General features: G+C 37.6%; 3 protein-coding genes across 11 annotated transcripts in view; all 3 read left to right on the top strand.

Moving 5' to 3' along the window:
* The window catches only part of il1rapl2 (interleukin 1 receptor accessory protein-like 2), a 311,687-nt gene extending 309,145 nt beyond the window's left edge, over window positions 1-2,542 (top strand). For 2 of the 4 annotated variants that reach the window (XM_046406983.1, XM_046406982.1), the window contains exons 18-19: window positions 164-194; window positions 447-2,542. In XM_046406983.1, coding sequence (XP_046262939.1) covers window positions 164-194; window positions 447-535 — 120 coding nt within the window. In that variant the 3' untranslated portion in view covers window positions 536-2,542. The remainder of the gene's footprint in view (window positions 1-163; window positions 195-446) is intronic. The other 2 variants (XM_046406986.1, XM_046406985.1) reach the window with 1 other exon arrangement.
* A 4,242-nt stretch (window positions 2,543-6,784) lies between these two features.
* LOC124068576 (beta-1,3-galactosyltransferase 2-like) lies at window positions 6,785-13,913 on the top strand. The gene is made up of 4 exons (XM_046406932.1): window positions 6,785-6,940; window positions 9,101-9,284; window positions 10,243-10,509; window positions 11,380-13,913. Exons 1-4 carry the CDS (start codon window positions 6,915-6,917, stop codon window positions 11,974-11,976), a joined length of 1,074 nt encoding a protein of 357 aa, XP_046262888.1. The 5' UTR covers window positions 6,785-6,914; the 3' UTR covers window positions 11,977-13,913.
* Window positions 13,914-17,760: 3,847 nt separating this feature from the next.
* LOC124067791 (mitogen-activated protein kinase kinase kinase kinase 4-like) overlaps window positions 17,761-27,050 on the top strand; it is a 53,995-nt gene continuing 44,705 nt past the window's right edge. For 3 of the 6 annotated variants that reach the window (XM_046405397.1, XM_046405398.1, XM_046405396.1), the window contains exons 1-2: window positions 17,761-18,041; window positions 18,976-19,041. In XM_046405397.1, coding sequence (XP_046261353.1) covers window positions 17,985-18,041; window positions 18,976-19,041 — 123 coding nt within the window. In that variant the 5' untranslated portion in view covers window positions 17,761-17,984. The remainder of the gene's footprint in view (window positions 18,042-18,975; window positions 19,042-27,050) is intronic. The other 3 variants (XM_046405395.1, XM_046405400.1, XM_046405399.1) reach the window with 2 other exon arrangements.

Here is a 27,050-nt window from a genome sequence, read left to right as displayed (position 1 = left end):
CCCCCGAACCCACCCCACACCCCCTCTTTGCAGTTCCTTGTTACTTACTAGCATCCAACATCTACACAGTGTATCCTTTATGCATTTTCGTGCTGTTTTTTTTATTTATGTGCATGTTCTCAGAGTTTAAACATTAAAAATAAAACCCCTCTTTTCTCCCCAGGGGTTCAGAGCAGTTCACTGGGGACCAAGAGGTCTGTTTGGATAAAAGAGAAACATAGAAAGAAAATTGTATCTTCACATTATCCAACATACCATGTTTATATATATTTATCAGACTGGGAAATAGCTGTCATATATGAGGCATGATACACTATTGGCATGCAGTAGTACTGTAAATTCTAGAGAATAAAGCCCCTGTTTTCTCTTAATAATCATAGTTTTTTGCTAGGAGTTCTAGTGTTTGGGGGGATTCCTACTTATATGCTGTGCTGTGAATTTTTCAGGTGCCTCAGAGCAGTACACTCGGGAAGAAGCCGGAACTCCACCTGAACAGCACCTTCGTACCTCTCACCAGCAGAGAACTAAGCTCTGACATCTGGTAGATGGACTGCTCAACTGGTACACGATTACAGACCGGTTTACAGACTGCTTTTACACTGGCTTAGGACATGGGGTAGATTGGTTTGTCAACTGGTTTTCACTGGGTTCTTGGAATGTGTACAGCCATGGCATTCAAGAGAGACTCCCTTCAGACTTGTGGTACTCTTCATCCCAAAGGATTGCTTAAAGACTGTATAATGCTTGGACTGATAAAGACTGGGTAAACTGGCTACAGACTGCTTGCAGACAGATGAGTTCAGTTTACAAAACTGATTGTACACAGCAACTAATTACAGACTGATACAATCTGCAAGCTGTGTAGCCATGATCACTGGTGACCATTGGAAAGGAGCCCCCGTAATTCAACGGGGCTGGTCATGGGCATTTGGCCAGTGCAAAGAGTCTGTAAATGGGTATGGACGTGTGGATATACTGAACTGGAAAATTTGATGAAAAGGTCCAATGAGGAGGTACTCCTTCTGTCAAACAAGTTACCAAGATGGACATCAGAGCAGAAAAAAAGTATCTTGTAATCACAGTCTACTCGCACACTAGATTTGTTCCCAAGAACCAGCTGATTTGTCAGTCTTTTGACTACTCTGAAGTATCAGCTGACTGAAGAACAAAGGTGGTGTAATCTCAGAAGTCCACTCGATCTAAGTTCAGTCTACCTGTTGACTAAGTTGGCTTGTCAGTGAACTAGGCACAGTTGAAGTAGTGATTTTGGAATACCAGTTCACCTTAAAACAACAAGTCAACCTCTTGAACTACAGTGCTAGCTAGCTAGCTACCTGGTTTGGCTCTTAGAGACTAAAATGGTTGACTTCAAAGAAATGGATTCCAGGAAGATTTTTTAGATAAGAAGTGATGCGTAAAGCATTTGCTAAGCTTAATTACTGAGCAAGTTAGATGGTGTATATGGAAACATAAAAGGCTAATTACTTCTTGAGCTAGGCAGGTTATGCTAAAAGGCTCTGTGAAACTGAAAAACCAGCCAGCTCATTACCTTGTAACCAAGTAATCAGCAACTAGTCAACTCATAAAGAGATGATGAATTAGCCAAGTCAGGTTACCTACCAATGTTTACCATCAAATTAAATGCATAAAGGACTTGGCTTTTTCTATTTGCATGAGCACCATTTAGATAAAAAAAAAAAATAATAATAATCAAATGAACATAGATAAGAGTAAATGACACAATCATTTCTCGCAGCCTCTTTTAAAATGGAGAAGAAAAAACATCTTATGTTGATTACAGTATATTTGTTTAAACTGATAAAGGGAAAAAAGGAGACATCCCTCCAAAAACATTTTTATTGTTTATTGTTTTGTTTCATTAAAGATTTTATCCTTCTAGAAGGTTGGTGGGGCTTTGTTTTTAATGTTTGTTTGTTACAATAATCTCTGTACAGCTTTCATAACTTATGCATAGACATTTACATGACAGTGATTTGTTCCCTGCAGTTTCTGTTAACACCATCATTACAAGTGTAAGACCCAGAGCTCCTTTTTGCTTTCATTTTGTTCTTCTTTTCATTAGTGGATGGATGGATGGGTGGATGGATAATGAATGCATGGTTGGTTGGATGGATCAATGGATGAATGCTCATGGCAGTAAAGTTCTGCTAATGGATCAATGTTTTGGGCCTGTCACTCTAGAATTAAGACCACTACCAGTCAAAGGGGGCCTGACTCAAAGCTGAACCAGACCACATTCTTCTTTGTGAGCTTTAAGAACTCAAGATTATTGTCATAATATTTAAGCAAAGAGAATAATGTTTTGAATTTACACAAAGGTACTTATCATTGTCTTATTAGAACCAATGAATTCTGGATATTTGAGATTGTTTGATACAATAATTATGAGTTGTTATATTCAATGGCAATATACAGTATAGTGGTTGTCTTTTGATTTTTGCTGATTTCTTTGACTATTCTTTGGATATATTGGTTGAAATAATTTAATTGAGAGCAAATAAAAATCATATGAGTTGTTTTATACATTTTGGATGCTTGTCATCAGACCCAACAGTTATTTCTTCTTTTGTCTGCTCTTTCCCCACTTTCCCCTTGACTGTATTCATTTTCAGTTTATTGCTTAAACAGATTCTCTGCAAGCTGTTTCCTCATTCTTTCTTTCAAATCATCTCCCTGTTCCTCTACACTCCTCCAACAAAAAACACTTATTTGAATCCCAGCCTACTTCTTCATCTCCCAGTCCATGGAGTTTGGATTTCTTAATAAATGTTCTGACATACAATGAGTTGAACAGGATTTGAGCTATGTTAAGCTGAGTCAGCAAAAGGCTGCAGTGATTAAAAATGAATTAAAAATGATATTTAACATTAAGGCATTAACAAAATTTCACTACACTAAATTAATATTTATTAAGTTCTACAAAAAAATTAGCTTAATCTTAGCTTCAACCGAGGAAAATGTGTCAGTATCTGTACTCTTGATGGTGGAAAATCTACACCGGGCAGCTGAAAGATGTTTATTCATTCAGGTTCATTAAAAAATAAAAATAAAAAAAAAGAAACTTGTTCTGTACCTCTATAATAGCTCTTTTACTCTTGATGTTTTCTCAGACATTTTCTTAAATACTTGGGATTTCATGGAAATTTGTTGAGGCAAAAAGATGGCCTTATGCCAAGCTCACACTACAGGAGTTTGGGGCGTATTTAGTCAGTTTCTCCTTAGTTGCATCATGCAACTCAATTTCAAAATCAATTAGATTGTGAGCCCGGTGTTAGTCCTCCAATCAGAGTAAAACCCGAATAACCCCAAATGTCAAAACTTTCTGTGTCATAAAATTTAAAATATTTTATTCCTGAAATATTTTACAGATTTTAGCAATTATGGATTTAATTTAATTTTACTTATTATTAGTTATTTATTACAATTGTGGCCTATCACTACTTGTCATCAAATAGCATCTAAGGAAGTATAAACAAAAGTTCAAAGTTCATGGTCGCAGGTTTCACATTCATGTCACATTCTCATACACATTTTCGATAGTAAACTTAGCCTGTGGTTGATCATTTTCCATTCTGTTGAAAAAACCATTAGCAGTTCCTGTCGATATTCTTAAATTGTGAGATTGTGAAAGGTTGGAATAAAATGAATGCAATAATAGAATTAATGAAAATCTGGTCAGCAGTCTGGCTCTGAAGCATACAGTGTCCACAGAGGAATCCCACAGTGTGTACAGTAAGAACAAAAGAGCATAAATACACAATAGATCAGTAAGAAGAGTGCCTTCACTCAGGGAAAGTTGGAATATAAAATAAGGATTTATGAATACAAAAAAAAAAGACAGAGCAGGGAAAGGGGCAAGAAAATAATCACAGTATAGAAGGGCAGGTGGTAGCTGGTGGCTCTAGATCCTATGTGACCTGGCTCGCCAAGGATCTGGAGTCTGTTACACCCCCTGAAAATTAATTTTATGTTGTGTCAGAGGTGGGCAAGTAAGGGTGGCCCATACTTGCCTTCAATTCAATTCAGTTTCAATTCAATTTATTTATATAGCACCTTATCCAATTAAAATTGTCTCTAGATGCTTTACAGAGACCCAGAGCCTGAACCTCCGAGCAAGCAGACAGTGGCAAAGAAAAACTCCCTTTAACAGGAAGAAACCTTGAGCAGGGCCCGGCGACCTTCAGTAGTAGCTGTATGCATAGATATGATGATAGGGAGACCAAAGCCAAGGTGCATTCTTTTCTTCCTTCAGATGTAGACTGAAGATGATTGTAAGAAAGATTTGATTTGTTCACAGCACAGATGTATCATATTTTTCTCTTCAACATGGTTTGTTTCAGGGATGGCAAGAAATACATGCAGTGTTATTTTGCTATCTCTGTATTAAAGGCCGACCAGCTGAGAATGAGTGAGAATTCGAGAGCAGTTGACAGGCGACATTTCTGTTCTTTTGTTTTTAATGTACTGTAGACAATCAGCTCTGTCTCCTTATAATGATGCTAATACGTTATTAATTTGTTTTGCCAATTGCATTTAGTCAGGAAATGTAATTAAGTGTTGATTTGTTTGTTTGTTTGTTTTTTCTACTGGGCAAAACATAGGACCTTGAAGATGGAGACAGGGGTTCACTGGTTAGATTTATGAGTGGCTAGATTTAGGCAACATGAACACTATGGTTGAACTTGAAAAACAATTGTGGTTTAAGATTATTGAGAAATGCACCTTGTCACATACAGAAGTCAATATTTATATTTTAAATATTAAACCATCATCTTTCGCTAATCTTTAGTGAGCACTGAGAGTGCCTAACAACACTAAGAGTCTGCAGTCACAGGAGCACTTTGTGACTGCTGTTTAGCAGGTGTAATGCTTACTATGTTCACCATCTTAGTTTATCTCGTTAGCATCCAAACATTTGTTTATTAGCACACAAACAGAAAATTTAAAGTCTAGTCCAGTCTAAAATTTAATAACAATCCGATAAACAGTTGTCGAGATATTTCAGTATGAACCAACAAACTAACCAGCAGTTCAATATTGTCATCCCTAGAGCCATGCTGCTAGGGTAATTACAAAACCTTATTAGGTTATTATATATAACCTATAAACGGATACTGAAGGAAAACAAATGAAAGATATCGTTGGTGAATAGTTTGCAGGTGACATTAAGTGTCAGCCTTTTACAGCTTAAAAAAAGTCTGACACTTAATGTAACCTACAATTATTATGATGATTAAAAAATGTAGCAATGTGCAATAATATTAGTCTGAAATCAACATTTCTGCCAATGGGCCAATAGGAGTAGGCATAGCAATTTATTACAATATGACTTGATGTTCTATACAATTAATAGTAATAATCCTTGAAAGACTCAGCCATTCACAAGAGAGGCCGGGACGAGATTAATCACTTTGTCAAATACATGATTGTATATCATGTTAGCAACGAGAAAAAAAAACTAGCCAGGAGAATTAAATATTTAAGATGACATATTCCAACAAAGAGTTAGGTGATACACTGGATATTGCATGGATGTTGTCTTTAGAAATGTTCTGTGACCATGTCTTCTTCCAGAAATCATTACCTGGTTACTTTACAGACCTTGTTGTGAGCAGTTTCATGCAAGAAATACATTTGTTTTTTCTGCCACACTGATAGACGATACTTTGGATAGATTAGTTAGCTGAGTTAGCTAGTCTCTCGTCAGTAAGCAAATGTGCACTTTCTTCTGCTCTGTTACATGGTTGGCAGGTGTAGTTGGGTCAAAAAACCCCTCCTCCTACTTTATATAATATGATATAAGAAAATATAGTAAATGATTATAACTTTAGCTAAATATATTCTAGTATTTTTGCTGTCTATTCTGAACAAATATGTCAAACAGTTACAGCATTCTCCTGCTGCAGCTAAGATAAATTGTGAAAAATACAATTGTGCTTCTAAACCAATCATAATTCAAATTGTGTACTTAGAAACACAGCTGTAATGACTACATTTTTCACAGCATTGATATTATCTAACTTGAGTTTTTGTGATAATGACATGACGTCTTGTTTTTGAATGACAGTTTCCTTGACATCTGTGACGTAAATAATCTCAGAACTAGGACTTAACTGATAAGGAAAAACAGAGTCAGCAGATATTTCTCTTGAAAAACATGATAAAAACAATATTTTCGAGTAAAGGCAAAGTTCCCCAGTAACTTGCATTGCGTGTGAGTTAGGAGTTATATATTACTAGCTATGACAGTTGTTTTTCGGTGTGTATTGAAAGCATTTTCCCGATGGGTTAAGGTATAATACTTTTCAGATTGTAGTCTCAGACAGCAAGGCCAGTAGATTATTACTAAGATAAAATTATTCATTATTTCCTATATTTTAGGATATTATGTAAAAAAGTTGGAGGATGAGTAGGAACTATTTATTTTGTACCAAACTAATCCAATCCAATCAAGAAGATAGACAGATACATTTCATTACAAAGAGGAGGGAAAAAATAGCAGTTTTGATTTTGGGATGTACTGTCTCTTTAAACAGGAGAAACAGCAATACAGTGTTGAAGTGGTTTCTGGTAACAGTGTTGCAGTACTGACTCCTAAGTATAAATGCATGCTTGTCATACTGACTGTATTGCCATGTAAAACGAATTCAGTTGGCTCCTGTGAGGCAATTCTATGACCAGAATTCATATTTAAATGTTGTGCACATGTCTCTGTGTGTATTTTTTTCAGTGTCTACTGTCTACTGGGAAGAAGGCCTGGTGTATTTGTCTGACACACTCCACCACAAACCACAGCGCTGTAGGACTCTTAGTCAACAGCAACATCCTCATTCTTACCTGCTGTCTGTCTGTTTGCTCGCTCTAGCTTGAAAATTACTCTCTGCCTTTCAAAAATGCTGGAATGCTCTGTTTCCAGATGGTAAGTCTTGATTTTATTTTGTTTTATTTAGAATATACTGACTTTATAGGATAATACAGTCCAGTCTGGTTGTTAAACCTGAAGGCTTTTATAAGAAAAAAATCTGCCGATCATTAAAATGGATTGGTCAGATTGACTGCAGCAGCAACAGCACTTGTCACAGTCATTAGAGCTGATGTCTTGCTTAGCAGAGTACAAATGTACATGATTATGAGGTTATAATGTTTGATCGAGTGTTCAACAAGAAAAGGAAATATGATATTTTGTAGCTGATAATGCTCTGATATTCATAAAGTTTTAGTTGGTTTCTGATAAATGCACATAACAGTAATATCAATGATGACTAATGGCATATGACTAATTTTCCATATGGTGCTGAATCGAAATTTTTGGTGGAAACTGTACAATGTGTTCATTTGAAATTTATTACATATTTTCCTTTCTTATTTACCCTAACCCTATAAGCACCTATTTTATAATTTTGTGGCAGTGACCTAAACCTAAACAAGTTTTGTTGAGCACCATTCATGTAAACTTTCAGACAGCTCAGAGTAATTTTGAAAATCATGTCTGTACATGTCCTAAGTAAAATATGTAGAGACACAAAGAAGCTTTGAAAGCTTTGAGGCTTTGAAAATTAAATAGGAAAGACAGAAACATTTGTGCTGCAATTAAACTTATTTTCCATGCCAGTACATTTGAGCTAAATTTATATGTTTTATATAATCTCATCATTTCTTTTTAGTTTTGGTGAGGCACTCCCTCCTCAGTCCACACATCACTGCTGCATAAACAGTCTATCAGTCAGTCAGTATCTTTCATCTGAACACATATTGATAGCTCTATTATATGTCCTTTGATATGAAACTACTATTTGACTGTAGATAAGTTAACAAGCAAAAAGCTAAATCCCGTGCTATATGTTGATACTTCTATTGACACATATATTCCACATGGGCGTAATTAATTCCCCAGAAACTGTATAGGAGTTTTGAGATCAATGTTAAAGCCCAACAACTTAGGTCATAAAAGGTGAAAACTAAATCCAACTACAAAGAAATGCTGAAATCAACACTGCCTTGCATAATGTTGGGTTCTGTTGAAAGACCCATCACAACATCACTCCAAATTAACAAATACTGGCAAGAGTCACGTCACAGTTAAGTGAGCATGGGGACATTCAAGTATTAATGTGAAAAAAAAATTTTTAAAAACAGGCAAAATAATTGATGAAATGCGAGTGTTTCCGTCAGTTGCATCATGACTTTTAGCATTGATGATGTCAATATGTGAAGATGGAAATGTATAGAAACTTCAATCCACTGATGTTTGAGCAATGTTTGTGTCTTCTTACAAAAAGTGTTTTGAGTTTGATTTCAGCATCTGTTTCCATCTGAAACTACATGCAGTGGATTGTCAGGGTTTCACATTTAGGCTTTCAGTTCATTGATTCTGGAGCTTCTTGATTGCTTTGTATGTAATGTGAATGAAACATTGTAAATATACTATGTCCGTAGTCTATACAGAAGCTTGTAAAACATAGACAATCTTAGTATGATAGGCTACATATTAATATGCCCAATATGCTAACACACGACTCTTTTTTTAACAAATGGTTTACCATGTGCCAACAGTGTACAGGAAATGAAATTTAGCCCTGGATTTATCTGCTGGGACCTGGATGGAGAGTGTGGGGTTTTGGGGATTAGTTTGCTTGTTTGTGATTTGCCAATGAGTCCAGTCCTGAAAGATGCACGCATCATGCTGTCATGTGCACGCTGAATGACAGGCACATAAAGAGACAGGCAAGATCGGACAGTCAGTAAAATCTTTATAGATTTGGGGTTTTTTTTGACTATCCACCAGCCCTCCAATATGGTGGCCCACTGATGTCACAGCATCCCGGGATTTGTGCATCACTGGTGCCTGCACTAAGTCCAGAGCAGTTTGTGGTTGTGGTGGTTTCTGATGGATACAGATCTTAATGGAGACTTCTTCACAGTACACATAAATCATAGCTAATGAGAAACACTTTACTGAGCAAGGAAGAGTTAATATTAGCAAAGTGCTTCCTGATTCCAATCCAGTAATGGATAGCTAAGTGTTTCTGGTGTGCAGAAGGGGCATTAAAGAAGTCCATTTTCACTTTTGTCTTGGCAGTGAAAAGACTCAGCGGACACGAGCTCGACGATGGTTGTGTGTTTTGATGCTGTTGCTCATGATGGGAACAATAATGTTAATATTCTGCAATTTGAGCCCCCAAGTGTCATGGCATGTCAAAGTTTGGGCAACAAACTCATGGTTGAGCCAATCTCACAACAATATGACTTCTTCTTTTGGCAGTGTAAGTATGTTAAGTGGCCTCCATGTCCATGCAACTATCAATGTGACAAAAAATCCATGCACTTAATGATTCTGTATTATTTTTGTGCTACCATAAAAATTAATTTGAGTCAAGCAATACTAAGTAATTACTAAGAGTAATTTAATCTAAATCTATAGTGTATAGAGAAGTTCGAAAAGCATGTAGAGTATACTGGGCTACATATGAACTTGTAGAATATGTTGACATGTCACACCTTTTTTTACAAATGGTTTTGCGTGTACCAGCAGTTTACACAAAAAGCAACCTGTTAGCATGATTTCAAAAATTAAATATCACATTGTAAATCATTTAATTTTGAAAAAGCCAGTGAAATGAGATTTGTTGTTTTTTACTGTCCTACTGTGCAGATTCATGTAATATATCTTTATATTACATACTATGTAATATATGCAATGTATGTCATCTGTTTACATGGAACATAAATATAAGTTCTCAGGAAGTCTGCTCCTGTTGCTGGTCAGACTGAAACCAATGTCTCTTGCACAATAGCTGCCACCTCAGCATTCAGCAAAGGCTGTTTTTAAGAGCCAGCTAGTTTAACAGGTGTATGTGTAATCTTGAGACATACTATGAGCATAAAATAAAATATATAAAACTGAGATCGAAATTAGGAATTATGAGAATGAAGACATGATTAAACATTAATATAATCTCATCATTTCTTTTTAGTTTTGGTGAGGCACTCCCTCCCCAGTCCACACATCACTGCTGCATAAACAGTCTATCAGTCTAATTGACATAAATAAAGCAAAGCAAAAATTAATTTTGCCTTTCATCTGAACACATATTGATAGCTCTATTATATGTTGTATGAAACTACTACATGACTGTAGATAAGTTAACAAGCAAAAAGCTAAATCCCGTGCTATTGAGATCACCACCACTTAAAAAACATCAACCTCCTCTGCTTGCATAGATCTCATCAGCTGACCATTCAATATCAGAGTACATTGTGGCATACCCTCACCAGTACCATTTCGTGCTGGACGAACCTAATAGATGCCGGGAGGAAAGCCCATTCTTGGTTATTATTATCCCAGTTGCACCCCACAACAGAGAGGCTCGTGACGTAATCCGCAACACATGGGGCAAAGAAATGACAGTGCTGGGCCAAGTGGTCAGAAGTTACTTCCTATTGGGACTGTCCACAGAAAAAGATGAGGCTGAGCCCCTTCAGGAGCAAGTGAGTTGATTCATTTTTGAAATGACTGAATTCTCTTTCACTATTCATTTTGACATATAAAAAAATACTAGACTATATATGTATCAACTGTTTTTACTGTATTTTAGTGTACATATATATATATATATATATATATATATATATATACCTGGAGGGGAAAAAATATTCCAGGATTCATTTGTGGAAAATTCAAATGCATTTCTGTCCTTGATGTTTACAAAATAAATCAGCCAACATGGATAGGCTACAGTAGATGCTTCAGAGAATTTAACACTCACAGAGTAATTAGAACAGAGACAGGAAATAAAGCTGGTTGTAGCTGCAGATTGTAACTGCAGCCAACCACAATACACTACAGAGAGTTATCGGTTTGTGGGAAAATTCTGAGTATGCTGTGGCTCCAGTGATAGCTCTTGTAAGGCACTCAAACATTAAAGCTGCACTAATCAACCAACTTTGAAGTTCCCCTAAACAATGCTGGATCTAACAGTTTATTTCAGATTTTGTTTTGGTTTTCCAGCCAGGAAATTTGGTTCAGTCTCACTCCTCACATCAACCCTGTTTGTCGCCCCAACAATCATTTGTTTTAAGTGAAAAGGTTTAAAATGTAAGCCCCACCCAGACAGTTGACAAAATTTACAACTAGATGGTGAATTTAGCCTAATGAGCCAAATATTTCCCACAGGAGTTGGTAGGGATGAGACCAACTAAAAGGAGAGTGAGTATTCAACTTACAGGTGGCCAGGAACAACACTTTCATATATAGCTAATGTTGCTCCCCATAGGCTTGTTTGTTTCCACTGCCCCTGCGTGACCAAAAAGTCTCTTAGCTACTGCTTTAAACTCAGTCTTCTGTCTCCCCTTCTCCAGGTGTTACAGGAAAGCCAGAGATATCATGATATTCTCCAGAGTGACTTCTTGGACAGCTACAATAACCTCACCATCAAAACCATGGTCATGTTTGAATGGCTCAGCTCCCATTGCCCCAGCACCTCCTATGCTATGAAGGTCGACTCAGACATATTCCTTAATGTCCACAATCTCGTTGACATGCTTTTGAAAGCCCCCCGACATCTCTACATGACAGGAGTGGTGGCAAGGGGTGCTCAAGTTCTCAGAGACCATACCTCCAAGTGGTTTCTCCCTGTTTCTGTTTTCCCTGAGTCTAAGTACCCACCTTATGCCCTGGGACTGGGCTATGTGTTCTCACTGGATTTACCCAAGAAGATACTGGAGGCATCCGCACATGTTATAGCTGTTTACATTGAGGATGTGTACGTGGGACTGTGTATGAGACATTTGGGAATCACACTGACAGAGCCTCCACAAAACGGTTTGTTTAAGACAACGATTCCTAATTTAACAGGCAACTGTTGGGCCTCTCTCATTACAGCAATTCTTGAGAACTCTAATCAACTTTTGAATGTATGGGAAACATATCAGATGCAAGCACAAAGTGGCTGTTAAGTATATCTGCCTGAACCTTACAGAGATGATGACTGTTTTAAAGTTGCACCATAACTGCACAGCATAGCTGTGTGTATTTATATTTTTAGAAATATAAGTTCCATATTTATTTTAACCCTGGTGTGTGATAGCTGAAGAGTCTGTGCTGGTTATATTTATTTATTGAAAATATCTGAGTACTGAATAGATCAGTTGCCCTGTTTCTATTATTCTTTCTAGTGTATTTTATAGTATATTGGTTCTTCCTTCTGTCGACATTTAAATTCTGTTGGGCCTCTGACTGCACACACTGGCTTGCCTTGTCCAACTTCTTTCTGTTTCCTTTCCTCCTACGTCTGCTCTGTTGACTTTCTTTGTAAGTCAGATATTTTATTTAGTCATCTAAAAAACCACAACTTGAGTTTTGGACATTTTCACCCTCTGCTATCAGTTTTCACAATGGCAAGTGAGCTGCCTGTGGAGGAGGCTTGAAACCACTGTGGTAGCCAATGACATCGCACGAACCAGGTGCAGTTACAGTCTTAAAACTAAAGCATATTTAAGTCTATATATAAGCGTTTACATGAAGGATATAGCATCAGAGCTTTTGAAAGCACCCAACCACATTCTTTTAGACAGTTCACACAATGCATAGAAATACACTGTAATAACTGAACGTTGATACACTGCACAACCACAACATCAGTTAAACATATTCTCAGGAACAACAGAACCTGCACTTTTTCTTACCTGTTTTATAAGATTAGCTGCAACCACAACAATCACCAGCTGCTTTTTAGTATACACAATGACACCTTCAGTTGTAAAAAAGAAAAAAAAAAATGTTGTGACCAGGGCTGAATCGGATATGCAGCAAGCATATCATTGTTTGGAACAAAAAATAGTTTCTACATGTTTAATTAAAGTTCGGTCAGTTCTACTTGACCAGACAGAATACCATGACATTTTGTACATGAATTTATTGATCCTAAGTGATGAATCCTAATGACTTCTGTGATCCTCTAACTTTTCCTCTAGCATCACAATGTAGTTGTCATTTCTGGGTTTTATGTGAAATGTCTCAACCTCTGCAAATTTGGTACAGACAATCATGCTCACCAGAAGATAAATTAATCCAGTGCTATCATTAGTTTTTTGTTTTTAGGTTGTTTTACTTAAAAGTCATTTGTGGTATAATGAAAGAAAAATGAAGTATGTTGAAGGTAGAAAAGTGTGCTGAAAGAAAACTGAATCTGAAGAGATGTTTTCATTCATTGAATAAACTGAACAATATTTTTACAGCATCATATACAATAAGATGACCTTTAACTTGGTATGCATTTTTGAAATCTGTCTGAAGTCGACTATGACAGATTATGGTGAATTATGGGAAATTAGGCTGCATGATGGAAGATGTGCCAGTAACAACACTGACACTGGATGGCCTATTTAGACATTTGAGCTAAATCATGCAGCATAATGTACTGAGTTCATGGGAACTCTATACAAAACAGTTTCTCATCTGCTGAGTGACAAACCTCAGGAAGACATCTTGAAACCAATAATTTACATTTAGTTTTTAGCTGCAGAATGATTGTCAATTTGTCTGTGAAATTTCAGTATGTAGAAATGAGAAATGAGTCAAGCCTGCAGCGAATGTTTCACAATAAATAAATAATATACATTTATACAAAATAAATCAATTTGACTGATGAAAATTTAGATTCTATGCAACACAATTTACTACACTGAGATCAATGAAAATATGTGAAATATATGTAAATATATAATATAAAAATACTCCGCACTGCTGCCAGTTTATGCATAATTGTGTAATGGATGTGTTCATTTATGACATTTCACAATGTAATTATTTGAATTTTTAGGTACATGTCATGAATTAAATGAGTATGTTGATGAGAAATGAGAATTAAATGAGTATTTTATATATTATAGGAGATTTTTAAACGCATTTTGACCTTTTGTCTCCTATTTTTGTTCAGCAATACATTCTGCCCTAATTCATGTCTTTTGTAAGAATTTTAGTGAGTACTTTACTGAGCACTGTTCATACGAAATGACTTCCTGAGATGTCTGGGTTTTTTTTTTATGAATTTGTTTTTTCTGTTTTTGGCACCATGTTCTTCCTCTTTCATTTTATAGCTGCTCTGTCAACCTCACAAATGATGACTCAAGCTGCACTGTGGCACACTGATCAACCTGTGAATTGTTTATATTAACTGTAAGTTAATATACTCTACTCTTTTATTGAGAGTAGCTCAAAGGATAGAAATAATTCTTACGTTAATATTTTGTGTTTCCCAGGAGAAAATCGAATTTGAAAAGTCAAATTCAAATTGTGTGCAAATCTTTCCTAATTTCACTTGATTATGGAAGCTACGGGATTCCATATAGTTTGAAAACATTTAGAGAAATGCACATAGAGGAAGAAAAGAAACATTATACATCTCTACATACATTTCTATAAAAACCACATGTGACACACACATATGACAAAGAGATCTAAAAGCAGCCTTGTTTTTCTCATTGAGTCCACGTAGTAATAACTGCCATGATCTCAGTGACGTGAATGAGCAATAGCGCTCTCTTGTGGTAATCAGATAATAAAACAAGGGGAATTATGAGTGAAATGCTTTAAGTATCCATGATGAAGTGAAGTGTGTGGTTGCTGATTCAATTTTAAGCACTTATCAATTTTAAATACTTATCAATATGGAAATGACCAATTGCATGTAGCAGAGTACCAGCACAACAAGAATGTTGATGTTGCTGTTACTATGGCTATCAAACACTGGATACTGGATAACTAAGCATGAGATGCTATATTCACCTTCCATGACAGTGAGGCTAAATCATGTAAATCTTACTTAATGGTCAAGTCACCAGCAACAAGAAAAAGTGTATGCTGATCTGTCTGTATGGAACCTTGTGACCTTTCTGCCTCCGACATAAACAGGTGAACAACTCTGCACTACAGCTACACTGACCAAAAATCCTGTCACATAGAGGTTTATTTGTTGTGTTTTGTTTTGATTTTTTTTTTTTTTATGTCAAGCCATTTGTGTGTTTAAAAAGTTTAAAAACCCAGTCTGAGGCTCTGCCGTGAGTGAAAAAGTCAATAAAGAGACACTAAGTGAGACAGATAAAGAGGTGAGCTCAGTCAGCCTGTCAGAAACACTTCAGCATGTCTCTGCAGGAAAGCAAGCAAAACTCTGTGTGTGTGTACTCAGAATGAATAAAAATTCTAAAATGGATCAAAAGCATAACGATGTATTGCTCTGACGGCTGACTATTGTGACAGGTCCGAGGTTAAACTGTTATGGTTCCTGAGTGACCTTAACAAACCCAGTCTGTTCCTTCACATACTCATAATGCCTGCAACAAGCCAGACTGCTCTCTCTCCATCTCATCCTCACTTTTCACTGACATGATGGCCCACTCTACTTTCCTTCAACTTGTCCTGCTGTAGTTTTTCTAATAATTTCCCACAGTGCTTATTGGCAAGTTGACTGTGGGGTGTGTACTTGCTCATTTCAGTATAGACATCAATGGTAAGATGACAAAATAAAGGAAAGTCATTCGAGCCACAAGGGGTCACTGAATGGTTTGATTGTGTATATCAGATGGCCTTTATATTCATTAGTCATTCTTAGTAAATTTATAACAAGGAGCACTGAAGCTGTTCTTGATGTTTGTGACAGCCCAACACCACATGAAGACATTTTATGTTGGTTTTTCATAGAATTTACCATTATTTATATTAGACAAACATCATTAGCAAGTTGACCAATAAAGCTCTTTTTCAACAGGTTTGTAAGCTTGTTTCACACTGATGACACAGATTTAAACTTGGTCAAGGGCACTAGTCACAGGCACTTCAGTGGTCACAATCCAGTCTTAAACACTATACAACCCAGGCTGTAGCCACAGGGTTGGAGCCATAGCATTGTGCAAAATGTCTTGGTATGTTGAAACATTAAGATTTCGATTCACTGGAAATACGGATCTGAGCCCAACACCTGAAAAACAGTTGCATACCACACCTAAATTCAATAATCAAGAACTACGTCTGATATATAGTGTAGATCTGCTTTGTAATATACTATGGTCTGTAAGTGAACTGAGGAAACTGGTGCAAGATTCGACTTTCTCATGAGCATATTTTAAACTATGATTTGTTTGTCCAATCAAGTGCAGGAAGACGTTGGCATGATTATGGTGAACGTGTTAATTCTTTTTAATTTTATTGCCTTGAATTATAGCTATAGGTTTGAATGAAGAATTAAGTAAAGTTTTCTTTTCCTTGCCCCGAAAAATAGTCCCCTTCTCTTGATAGGGGACACTGATATCTGACACTCACTGTAGTCTATATGTTTATCACTGCATCTATACATGTGTGTGCATGCACAATTGCAAGTACCCTAAGGAAATGATTTAGATAAGTGTCAGCTTCCTCTTCACACAGAATCCCTTAAATGTTTGAAAATGTACCGAAACACATACACACAAAAACAAAAATCGACGAGACAAATGGCCTCTATCACTCTGGAATTTGTTCAGTTGTTAGTCAGAATGTTGTCTTGTTTAGGTTGGATCCAGAAATGTGTGTGTGTGTGTGTATATGTGTATGTGTGTGTGTAAGCAGCTGACCCTGGTGTGAACAGGGCCACTGTGTGAAACCACAGAGAGGCCATTCTTCAGTGAGAAATACACACACACTCTCTCTCTCCCCCTCTCTCTCTCAGACACACACACACACACACGCAGACACACACACTACACAGTCACAGCCCCTCTCCACCCTTGCTCTTAATTTGTCACATTCAGGTACACACACAAACACACATGCAGAGGGTGCAAGAGAGTCACTTACCTGTGCTTTCTCATTCTCCTGCACTCACACTGATGCTGGACTCTAGCGGAGTGTCGCTCTTTCTTTGTACACGCACACACACACACACACACACACACCCCACATAATTACCCTTATTTCACTATGTTGACTGTGACTAACTGATTTAGTCAGGAGACTGGGATGTCAGGCTCCATCTCTTCAATATACTACATTTTAAACTTTACACTTTCAAAGAGAACTATTGAGATAGTGTGAATAAACTTTGAAAACTATTCATTTGTAGTTAGGTTTTTGTGTTACATGCAGTGGTGGAGGAAGCATTCTGATCCTTTGCCCAAGTAAAAATGTTGATATCACACTGTGAAAATACTTCACTACATTAAGTTGTCGATTAAAAACTTTACTTGAGTTAAAGTATATAAGCATGATCAACAAAGTTTACTTGTCATATCAAAAGCAATATTAGTTATTGTGCAGTATAATTTTCCATGGCAGTATTTTACCGTGATATCTGATGTTTTGGGTATTAATGTGTATGTTGTATTGTGCCAGTCGCACGCACAAACACGGACAAAGGGAAAGAGTATGTGCTACATTCTGTTTAAGCATTTTCAGTCAGATCCAAATATAAACAAATACTGCAGAGACATGGTGTTAGTGAACAGAAGAGTAAAAGGTCAAGTGAAACAGAGCGAATACAAGCAGAGACAGTGAGATGTTAATTTTACAGGCATGTATGTAGTAAGTGTAACATGAGAAATAAATAAATATGTATGTAAGTAGGTAAGTAAGTAAGTAAGTGGAAAAGGAAGTGAAATCTAGAAGTGCATTTTCTAACTTCTTGATAGATTTTAATTTCAGTTCTGGTAGTACGTATGTCTTTTTATTACATGATCTGATAAATATTGTCTCATGTTGTCTCTTCAAAACAAAAAAAAAACCAAATCTGTACGAATGTTCAGATCTCCAATTAAAGACATTTGTTTTGAAAGTCTACACCGGAAGTAGAGTGTTTTACGCTGACTCACTTGACGCTGCTAGCAAAACTTCAGAATGGACCTGACAAGAAAACCCGTTAGTTTGTAAAGGAGAAACTGAGATCGTCCATGTCTTGTCCACAAATATCAGCCTGCAGACAAAGTTATTGACAGCAATGTCGAGAGAAAACACCACTCGAAGTTTGGACAGTATAGACCTTGCGTCCTTAAGAGTAAGTAAAACAGTGTTTTTTTGCTAAATGTTAGAGTAAACATTTGAGGATGTGGTGGGTGTAGCTTGAAACTCAACGGCAGTTTCGGGCAACAGTTTTACTTGAGCAGTGAAGGACTTTGTTTTAACTTGTTTCAACGGTTTCCCCCCTCTTTATGTAGATATTGTTTAGAGACGTAGTTACTGTATAGAAACGTTTATTCGAGCCTAACTTGGTGTGTAACATGTAAAGAGCCTGTAACCTATCATTATGCTTTCTGTCTGTACTGTGTTCTGTTTGGTCTAAGTTTACAGGCTTCAGTGTTTACACACAGGACTTTCCTTTGGCCGAGTTGCTGAAAAGCTGACATGCAACCATGCAACAAGTGATAGCCCCACTGAGATAACTTGGTGTATTTATTGACAGAAAACTAGCCAGAAAAATGCTTTCTTGGTAGTGACACACCAAATCACCTAAATTTGGTGTATATCCTGTTTTATGGAATGAGTTCATGGAAATTTTTTGTATCTTCATTTGCTGAATTGACAGTATTTTTTATAGTACTTCTGTGATATTGGTATGATTGTGTGATTAAGGAATGGTTGCAATCATGTAAAGGCATTATTTAGGCAGTTATTATTTGGGTGTTTGTAGCGAGTGAATAATGACCTGTAGATCAGGGACATTTTCTATGATTTTCAGGCTGTATTTTCATTCTTTCTAGCTCTCAATGTTATCCACATTTGCAGCCCCTCTTCCTCAGTCTGCATCCCAGAATAACACTGCATTATTGTTCTCCAGTGGCCCTTGGTACCGAGTACATACTTTAAAGCTGTTGATCATAGTTTTTCTTGAGATAAAACTGTTGCATTTTGACTTTGCTGTAACATACAATTTACTGCTGTTAGTGTGATTTTATCCTCTTTTCTTATTCTTAACCATTTTTTCCCTCTAGGATCCAGCAGGTATCTTTGAGTTGGTGGAGGTGGTTGGCAATGGAACCTATGGTCAGGTGTACAAGGTCGGTACTTCCGTGATGCTTTGTTGTCCATATTTCTTTCTTTTAAAGAAGTCTTGGTTACATGCATGGAAGAACGCAAACATTGCCATGTTCTATCTAAACAAGTAAATAAAAGGTTGTCTGTTGTAGTTCAGAAAAATCTCATAAATTTCACACCATAAGCCTTTGGCTGCGTTGGCACATACAAACACATCGCATATGACGTGTCATTTCTGGTAAACCTTATTCTCACTGCTTCCAGTTAGACAGAAAAAGAAGAAATTTTCAGTTGACTGAAATATCCTGTAGTGCCTACAAACTGAGCACACACACATCAGCATCTACAGCATCTTTTAAAGGGCCTGGGTGGGGCTGACTTCCTTATCACCATATCTGTTTGTATTTGAGAGGTTTGTGGTTACATGAGGTGTTTGGTTTTATTTAGGGCTGTGCAGCTGGTTCCCGAGTGCAAATTATGTTGACATGCCTCTGCAATTACCACAAACTCTGTGTTACTATACTCACGTAGAACTGTTTCAGTTTTATGCATTGTGTGATCCTCTTGTGTGAATTATGTGACTTTGCAACAGAGAGTTTGCCCTTTAGAAATGGGCAAAAGGCTACAGTAGTTTGCAGTATCATTGGATTAAAATTCTCATTACTGTTGGATAAACCTTCAGAAGATGTACAGTCATGCCAATTACATAACTGCCCCCCCCCCCCAATCAGCCGTATGGCAAAGAAAGAACAAGTAGGCATGTTTATAGAGAAGATGATTTCAAGTTGCCTCGGTCGAAAATGAATTAAGTGGAAGAGGAATAAGTTGTGAAAGGTGGATTGTTATTTGTCCTGCAACACAAGCCATGTATGTTTTCTGGTCTGCGTCAGGTCCCTTTTAAACAGATATTGTGTTGCTCTTTAGTTAGTGTGGCAAAAATGTATGTATTAATATCAACATCAACTACTACAAGATGACGATATATAGGTATGAATTATGAATAATGGTAGAGGTTGAAAGTTTAGGTTTAAAGAATGAGGTCAGTGGATGGGTATGGGGCAGCTGTGGCTCGTTCAGGAAGCAGAGTGGTTTGTCCACCATTCAGAAGGCCTGTGGTTCAATTCCCAGCTCCGATTGCATGTTGGAGTATTCTTGGGCAACATATTGATTGCCACCCCACACCAATGGCTGTTTCATCTGGTGTGTGAGTAAAAGTATGAATGGCTGAGTATAGAAATATCATGGGGCGTTTTGTTTCTGGATGTTGTCACCGAATGAATGAATGTGTTGTAAAGCTCTCTGAGTGCTCGATTGCAGCCTCTTGATTTCCAGAAAGAGGAAATGTTGCAAGAGGACAGGGCAGTAAAGGACAGTAAAGGCTGTGTTGGTTTTGAGACAGACTGCCTTTACACAGGCATAGAAAAGCCCAAATTTCATCCTCTGACTCACATTCGTTGATGTTTTAACAAGGGGAAATGGAGAGGTGGTGAGCAGTGTTATTGAAATGAGAGTAAATCAGAGTAATTATTCCTGTCAGGATCCCATAAACCTGCCAGTAAAAACCACAGACCGTCTGAGAGACGTTCAATGTTAAAACTAATTAACAATTAACAAACTAAGCTATTTTATTAACAAGATGCACACAGTGCTGGTACAGAAAACATTACCAAAGAAATAGCAACATATTTGTAATTGTGTTTATGTCCTAGAGTCAAAAAATATTGATACCATGTTTCTGACCACCCTGCGACAGACATGAAAATACTCCATCCTGGGCCCAACTGAAGCATCGGTAATTTCAAGAAGAATTCTGGTCATGTTTTTGGCCATTATGTGCATTTGAGTTACTTGTTGTAAGACACACTCACAGCCTATCGATGCTAATGATAGCACACTCTGCTTCCCCATGCACACATACAGAAACTTTCAGAAAGCGTCTGTGTATCTGTGTGAGTGCTACGCAGTGAATCCCATCATAGAAAACCACAACAGGAATTGGCCCTATAGAACAATGACTTTTGCTTGGCGCACACACACATACACATTGAGCCCCTTAAAAAAACACTTAGTTGTGGATTGATGTGCAGGAGATGCTGACAAAGCATCGTGGCTTTTCCTCTGTTTATTTAGTGATGTAACATAAGGAGGAAATCTATCAGAAGATGCTTGAACCATTGTATTACCACTATGTAGATTGTTAATTGCAAGATACAACAGAGAAAATTTTTTCCAATGGTGTGTCACTATTACAACTTAACCCATCTGAATTTGTGTTGTTTATTTTTTATTCATACTGTTCTATAAATGCTGGTCGAGGGCAACAGAATGCAGGACCAAAATGTCAAAACAGAGAAATGACTAGTTTTGTGAATACCATTCTAAGTTCAGTTTACAGTCCTGCAGTTCAGGGTTTCCCTTAGGAAAGTTGATTAGCCCAGTGGCAAGTATCTTTTTTGACCTCAAATGACAGCCTGGTATGACCTCAACTAACAGATGTGGCTGATGAACTTTCCAACTGATTAGAGCTGCTGCACTGTAACTCTAGCTTAAAAAACATTTCATAAAGTTACATGTGGGAGATATGCTTATCTTCAAATTTGATAATATCAGAACACTTGCATGCCATTTTGGTTCAAGATCGATTCTCAGTTAGATGACCAGATAAGGGGGCACCGCCGAAGGAGAGACAATGATAACTGATAGGATGTGAAAAACCCAAGAACACACACTGAGACTTTGAGGAGAGTTTTAGGATGAAGAGGCGGAGGCAGGAGATGGAGCAGGAGTCACCGTGACAATGTTTATACATGCACAGTAATGTGCAGTTTGTTGTGGTCCTCGCTGTAAACCAGCCTGTGCACCAGCCTGTTGTTTGCTATGTTAGTTTGTAGTTCAGCTTAGGTTATGTTGCCAATTAGTTCTGCTCTACAGTGAAACCATACAGCTGACATGTATCTAACATCAGGGGTTAATTGCAGTGATTGCTAACTTAAACCATGACTCATGTTGCACAGCACTGGGGTCAGATTTTCAGTTCACTAATTGCCAGTTAGTAGTCTGATATAATGTCAATCAAACCTCTGTGTCAGTGAAAATTGGAGGACTGACTGTTCTGGAGGAATGTCAGCCCCCATTAGCCTGATTTTCATTTTAAGTCAGTGGAACAACCTCCTGGTCAGCAGACAGGGTTTTCTGATTTACTAAGAAAGACACAATTAGATGAAGAGTCATATGGAAAGTGGAGAGAGCTGAAGAAAACAATCAGGCCTTTTTCAGCCAAATTGCCCTGGAAACTGATAAGTCAGCAACCACTCAGGAACTCAAAGAATCTTCAGTACACTTGTTTGTGCATTTCTACCACATCTTAAGAACTATGCTAATTAGAGAAATAGAGTGATAGCGGGCAACACAGAGTCATCACTGTTGAAACACTTGAAAACTAAAGGCAAAACCTGAAGTAGAAAGGTCAAACCTGTGTTTGACTGTATTCAGAACTACAAACTTCACCTGTGGTATTTATGACAGACTGCAAAGCAGTGCGATAGTAGCAAACCATACTGAACACAAAAATTAAGACTCAGTATAAATGCAAATAAAATTACTTAATTCCTCAAAAGTTCCCCGAAAACTCCCTGCAGTCAAACAGGGATATGGTCTGGCTTTGACAAGACAAATGCAGTCACTCTTTTCTCCTCTCAGTTCCACTGTTGTCCTTGTTAATAAACTCAAAACAAATTACTCAACCCAATTCTTCTTTGGTTTTCGTTTGAACATTATCACTTTACTTAAACTGCTTTCTTTTTTGGTGTGCTAAACATGTGCACACAAAGAAAAAAAAAATCGTTTGTGTCCAACTGTTGCATGCACACCCATGCATATTAGTAGTTAAAGGATGTATTATGTGCAGTCGTGGTCACATGGTAGTAGTATGTGTGCAGTAGTTTTGTTCCCCCAGGACAAGGAAATCCATCCCTGGCAATTTGAGATTGTTGGATTTTTAGAAAAAGTGAATAACGAAGTTAACAAGAATGTGTTGGATTATTTGTTTTGCAGTGATTCACAGTTGTCCTTGACTTTGTTTAAAGAAGCCAAAATGTTTGTTTCTTTAGAAACAAAAAGCAAAAAGTGGCTTTTGGTTCCTGAACAGTGCAGTCAGTAACACACAATAATTTTACCTAAACTTTTTAAATAAACATTATATCATCATGTTTCATTATTAAACATTCTTAACTCGGGGTGCATGCTCCTTCTCATCATTCTCTCTCTCTCTCTCTCTCTCTCTCTCTCACACACACACACACACACACACACACACACACACACACACAAACACACACACACCCATACACACACACACACACACACACACACACACAGGGCGTTTCCCTGTTTGCAATAGGAACTTCCCTTCCCTGCAAGCCACTGCTGTAGAGTCATCTCTTTGTCTGTGTGTGTGTGTACAATCTGAAAATGTCAAACTCCACTGAAGCTTTGTGCCACAGTCACTGCTAATGCAGTGCTGTGCTGAGTAAAAGCTGGAATTAGTGACTAGTCTCAGGACACTATGATTAAATTAAATTACCACTAGTTGTTTTCGTCAGTAACTCAGTTGTTTCTGTGCATAACTGACCTTCTCAGTTACAGAGTTGGCATAAACAATCAAAACATGTGTTTTAGCATTCAAACATTTTAGTCAAGTTCAAGGTCAAAGCCACCCAGATTTGCTTCTATAGCTGACACATCTCTGTAAATGGTGGTGACACTAAGTTGCAACATCATAGATTGTGCGCAGCCATAAAACAGCTGGCTTTAATACAATTTCCCAAAATGAATCACCTACACTTCCTCTTATCTTTCTGGCTTCAGTAGCGTCACTTCCTCTTTCTTTGACCCATATATCTTCATTCTTATCTTCGTCATGTTGACAAGAGATCAGCAGATTTCAAAATACCTAAATGGAGATTTAGACCAACTGCTGCTTGCATTTGCAATCACACCAACCCCCTTCCCTTTGGTGACTGTAGCACAACTCACCCTGCAGCTGCTACACAGCACATGCCACTGGGTTGTATCTTGAACACTTGCCCAGCTTTAGGTAAACTACAAGGTTTCTTTGTATGAAAAAAAAATATTCAGTTTCTTCTTCATATTATGAAATGGACAGGATAAGGGTCTCGTTTAAAATAAAACGAAAACTTTCTTCCAAAGCGAAGCAGTGGTGTGTGGGAGTGTGAGCTGAGAGAAAAAAGAGGAGACTGAGACAGAGACAGGAAATGTTCTCCAACATAGTGTGGAGTTGCTGTGTTTGTGCTTGTTAGAGCTGAAAAGGAAAAGACAGCAAGAGAGCGAGACAAAGGCAAAAAGAGGAGAGGAAAGAGGGAGAGGAAAGTGAGAGAGCGAGAGAGGGCGAAAGGAAGGAAGGCAGAGGTGAAAGGCAGAGAGATGGAGAGGAGGGAGGAAGGAAGAGGGAGAGAGACAGATGAAAACCAGAGAGAGAGAAGAGGAAAGTAACCCCCCATGAGGCTTAAAACTGTGGCTTATGCTGCGTGTGTGTGAGTGTTACGGAGCAGTGAGAATATGAGGGAGGCTCACTAGTCAGAATATCCTCAGAAGTGACTGCCCTCCTTACTGTGCTTTCCAGACCTTTAATTAAAATGCTCCTGCATTGAAGGGAACTGCAAAGCCAGCTCTACTCGTTACCTATCAGAAAATGGTCTATCTTGACAATAAGTGCACATGCACCAGACTAGGGTTGTTATTAAGGTATTACAGAATATCAGGGTATTTGGAATTCCCGTCATTCACATCACAGTGAATCCAGCCAGCAGTGGAAAAAAATAAATAAAAATAAATACAAGAAAGGCATCATATATCAACTTTTCCAACAACAGTCAAGCAGCCATGAGAGTGATCTTTAGTTAACAGGAAGAGCGTCTTCATTTTATTCGTAATCACTCCATAGGTTACCCGTTTCAGTTGCAACCCAGCCCTTTTACTGACACTGAAAATAACATGTTAGTGACAATGATGATGAAAATTATGATAATGATGCAAATTCAATTGATTGGAAACTACAAAGATGAATAAGCACAAAAGTGAAATGAAATGAAATGAAAGTAAAATTAAAAGATGACATCACTTGATAATATCAAGTCTAAATTTGCCAGCAAATTGGTCCTTAAGCAAGAAGAAGAAAGTGTTTATTAGCTATTTTATTAACACTGTGGTCTGTTATGTAAGATGTAATGACTTCTAGCACCAGTAGCTCAGCTTTGCAATTTTTGTCTTTAACAGAAGTACTCTCATATCGTATACCCTGGTGAAATGTCAGGAAAGTATAAAGGTGCAAAAAAAGATGCACTCACAAACACAGCAGTAGCCACTACATTTTCTTGCGTCATTTCATATAGGACAGATAGGACAAGACACTTGAGGACAGAATGAGTTTTTACTGAGCTTTTAGCAGCCTTATACTCAACATAATGTTCTACTGTCTCTTTTGTCCTGATAGTGCCAGCCAGTGAAGGTTCCTTGTGAATGGAAGGGGACAAAATAGGTTGTTTCCCCAGTAAAATGTGCACACATGCACACACAGACACATAGACAGACAGATACATCAGACAGCACCATTCCTACATGCAGTTCTCATAGGAGAGCTGATCATTAATGCAGTGAACACATATGTAACATGTATGCATGTACGTTATGAAACACATAGAAGATGAGAGAGATGGACAGACAGGGAGAATATTACACAGAGTGGTGAGACAGAAAGATGGGGACTAATGGAGTGGTATGGTTAAAGTGTGTCTTTTATTTGTACCCTTGCTGTCTGAATTATAAATGTCTCTCCTGTATCTAATTGGATATGTTATAGTAACCTTTTCACTGACACAAATTTGTAGTGTTCCCTTAGTGTGTCACTGTGTGTGTGTGTGTGTGTGTGTGTGTGTGTATGTGACACACAGAAAAAGAGAAGGATTTATTTGTGTTTGATTCCTAGCTGATTCATGATGTCAGTGTGTGTGTGTGTGTGTCTGTGTCTGTGTGTGTGCCTGTGCAAACCTGTGTGTGTGTGATTCATTGGATTTCAGTGTCAAAAAGTCGATAAGCTTTGGCCAATTAATTTTCTGCTAGAGCGCAGGGAGCCCTTTGTGTGTGCATGTGTGCATGCACGTGTGTGTGTGTGTCTGTGTTTGTGTGTCAGTGCTGCATATTGTTAATAAGTAGCCCAGTTGAGAAAAGAACATTTCACATTTGTAGTTGTGGCAGCGTAGCAGACACCATCAAGTCTGAAGGAACAGGAATACCACTTCCTTATTAATCACATTCATGCCAGGTTCTGATGGTATGCCACGATTCTTTGCAATTATGGAGACTATGTCCTCTACTTGGGGACAGAATCAAGGCGAGATTGAAAAGGGGTCAGTGAGCCTAACATAGTGTATCCAATGTAATTGCAAAGTATGAGTAGGATATCAGCCAGCTTGTTATCTGACAAGGAGTGTGTTTCACAGCTGAGGGTTCAGCAGTATTTTCAATAAACTTTGAGGCTTGTCATAGCATTCCACTGGTTTTATGAATGTTTCTACCCTTTAGTTCTAGGGCTAAACACTGCATGTTGCATATGTGTGTGTGTTTCAGTGTTAAATGCAGAGAAAGAATTTCGATGTATGTATAAAATATACTGACAAAATAAAGTTTGAAGTTTTTAAAATCATTTAGATTTATGCTAAATTGGAGTCAGTTTGTGCACTCAGAAAAACAGTACCTTTAAAATTTACATGCATGTCAACAGGGATACTTATGTCATCATAGCATGGTTTTGATCATATCCACTGGCCTTCAAGATCTGTAAAAATCACCATCGCTGTATTTTATGATGTTTTATCCAGTTTTCAGTTGTGATCTGTGCTGTCTAAAAACACTGACAGCATCTGCCTCCTATCTGAGCAGCTTTTAACATTTAGCATTGTTACAAATTTCCAAAAGATTTTGAATGAGGTCTTCTTATCTCTGGAAGAGAACTTGA

This window comes from Scatophagus argus, chromosome 12 (assembly GCF_020382885.2).
Source record: "Scatophagus argus isolate fScaArg1 chromosome 12, fScaArg1.pri, whole genome shotgun sequence".
Classification (NCBI taxonomy): domain Eukaryota; kingdom Metazoa; phylum Chordata; class Actinopteri; family Scatophagidae; genus Scatophagus; species Scatophagus argus.
This window is presented reverse-complemented; position numbering and strand designations above follow the sequence as displayed.

Excerpts from the sequence above, each read along its gene's own strand:
- LOC124068576 (XM_046406932.1), top strand. The coding sequence starts at position 6,915 with ATGCTGGAATGCTCTGTTTCCAGATG. Across the intron at positions 6,941-9,100 it reads GAATGCTCTGTTTCCAGATG|TGAAAAGACTCAGCGGACAC; the intron begins GTAAGTCTTGAT and ends TTGTCTTGGCAG. Across the intron at positions 9,285-10,242 it reads TGACTTCTTCTTTTGGCAGT|ATCTCATCAGCTGACCATTC; the intron begins GTAAGTATGTTA and ends CTGCTTGCATAG.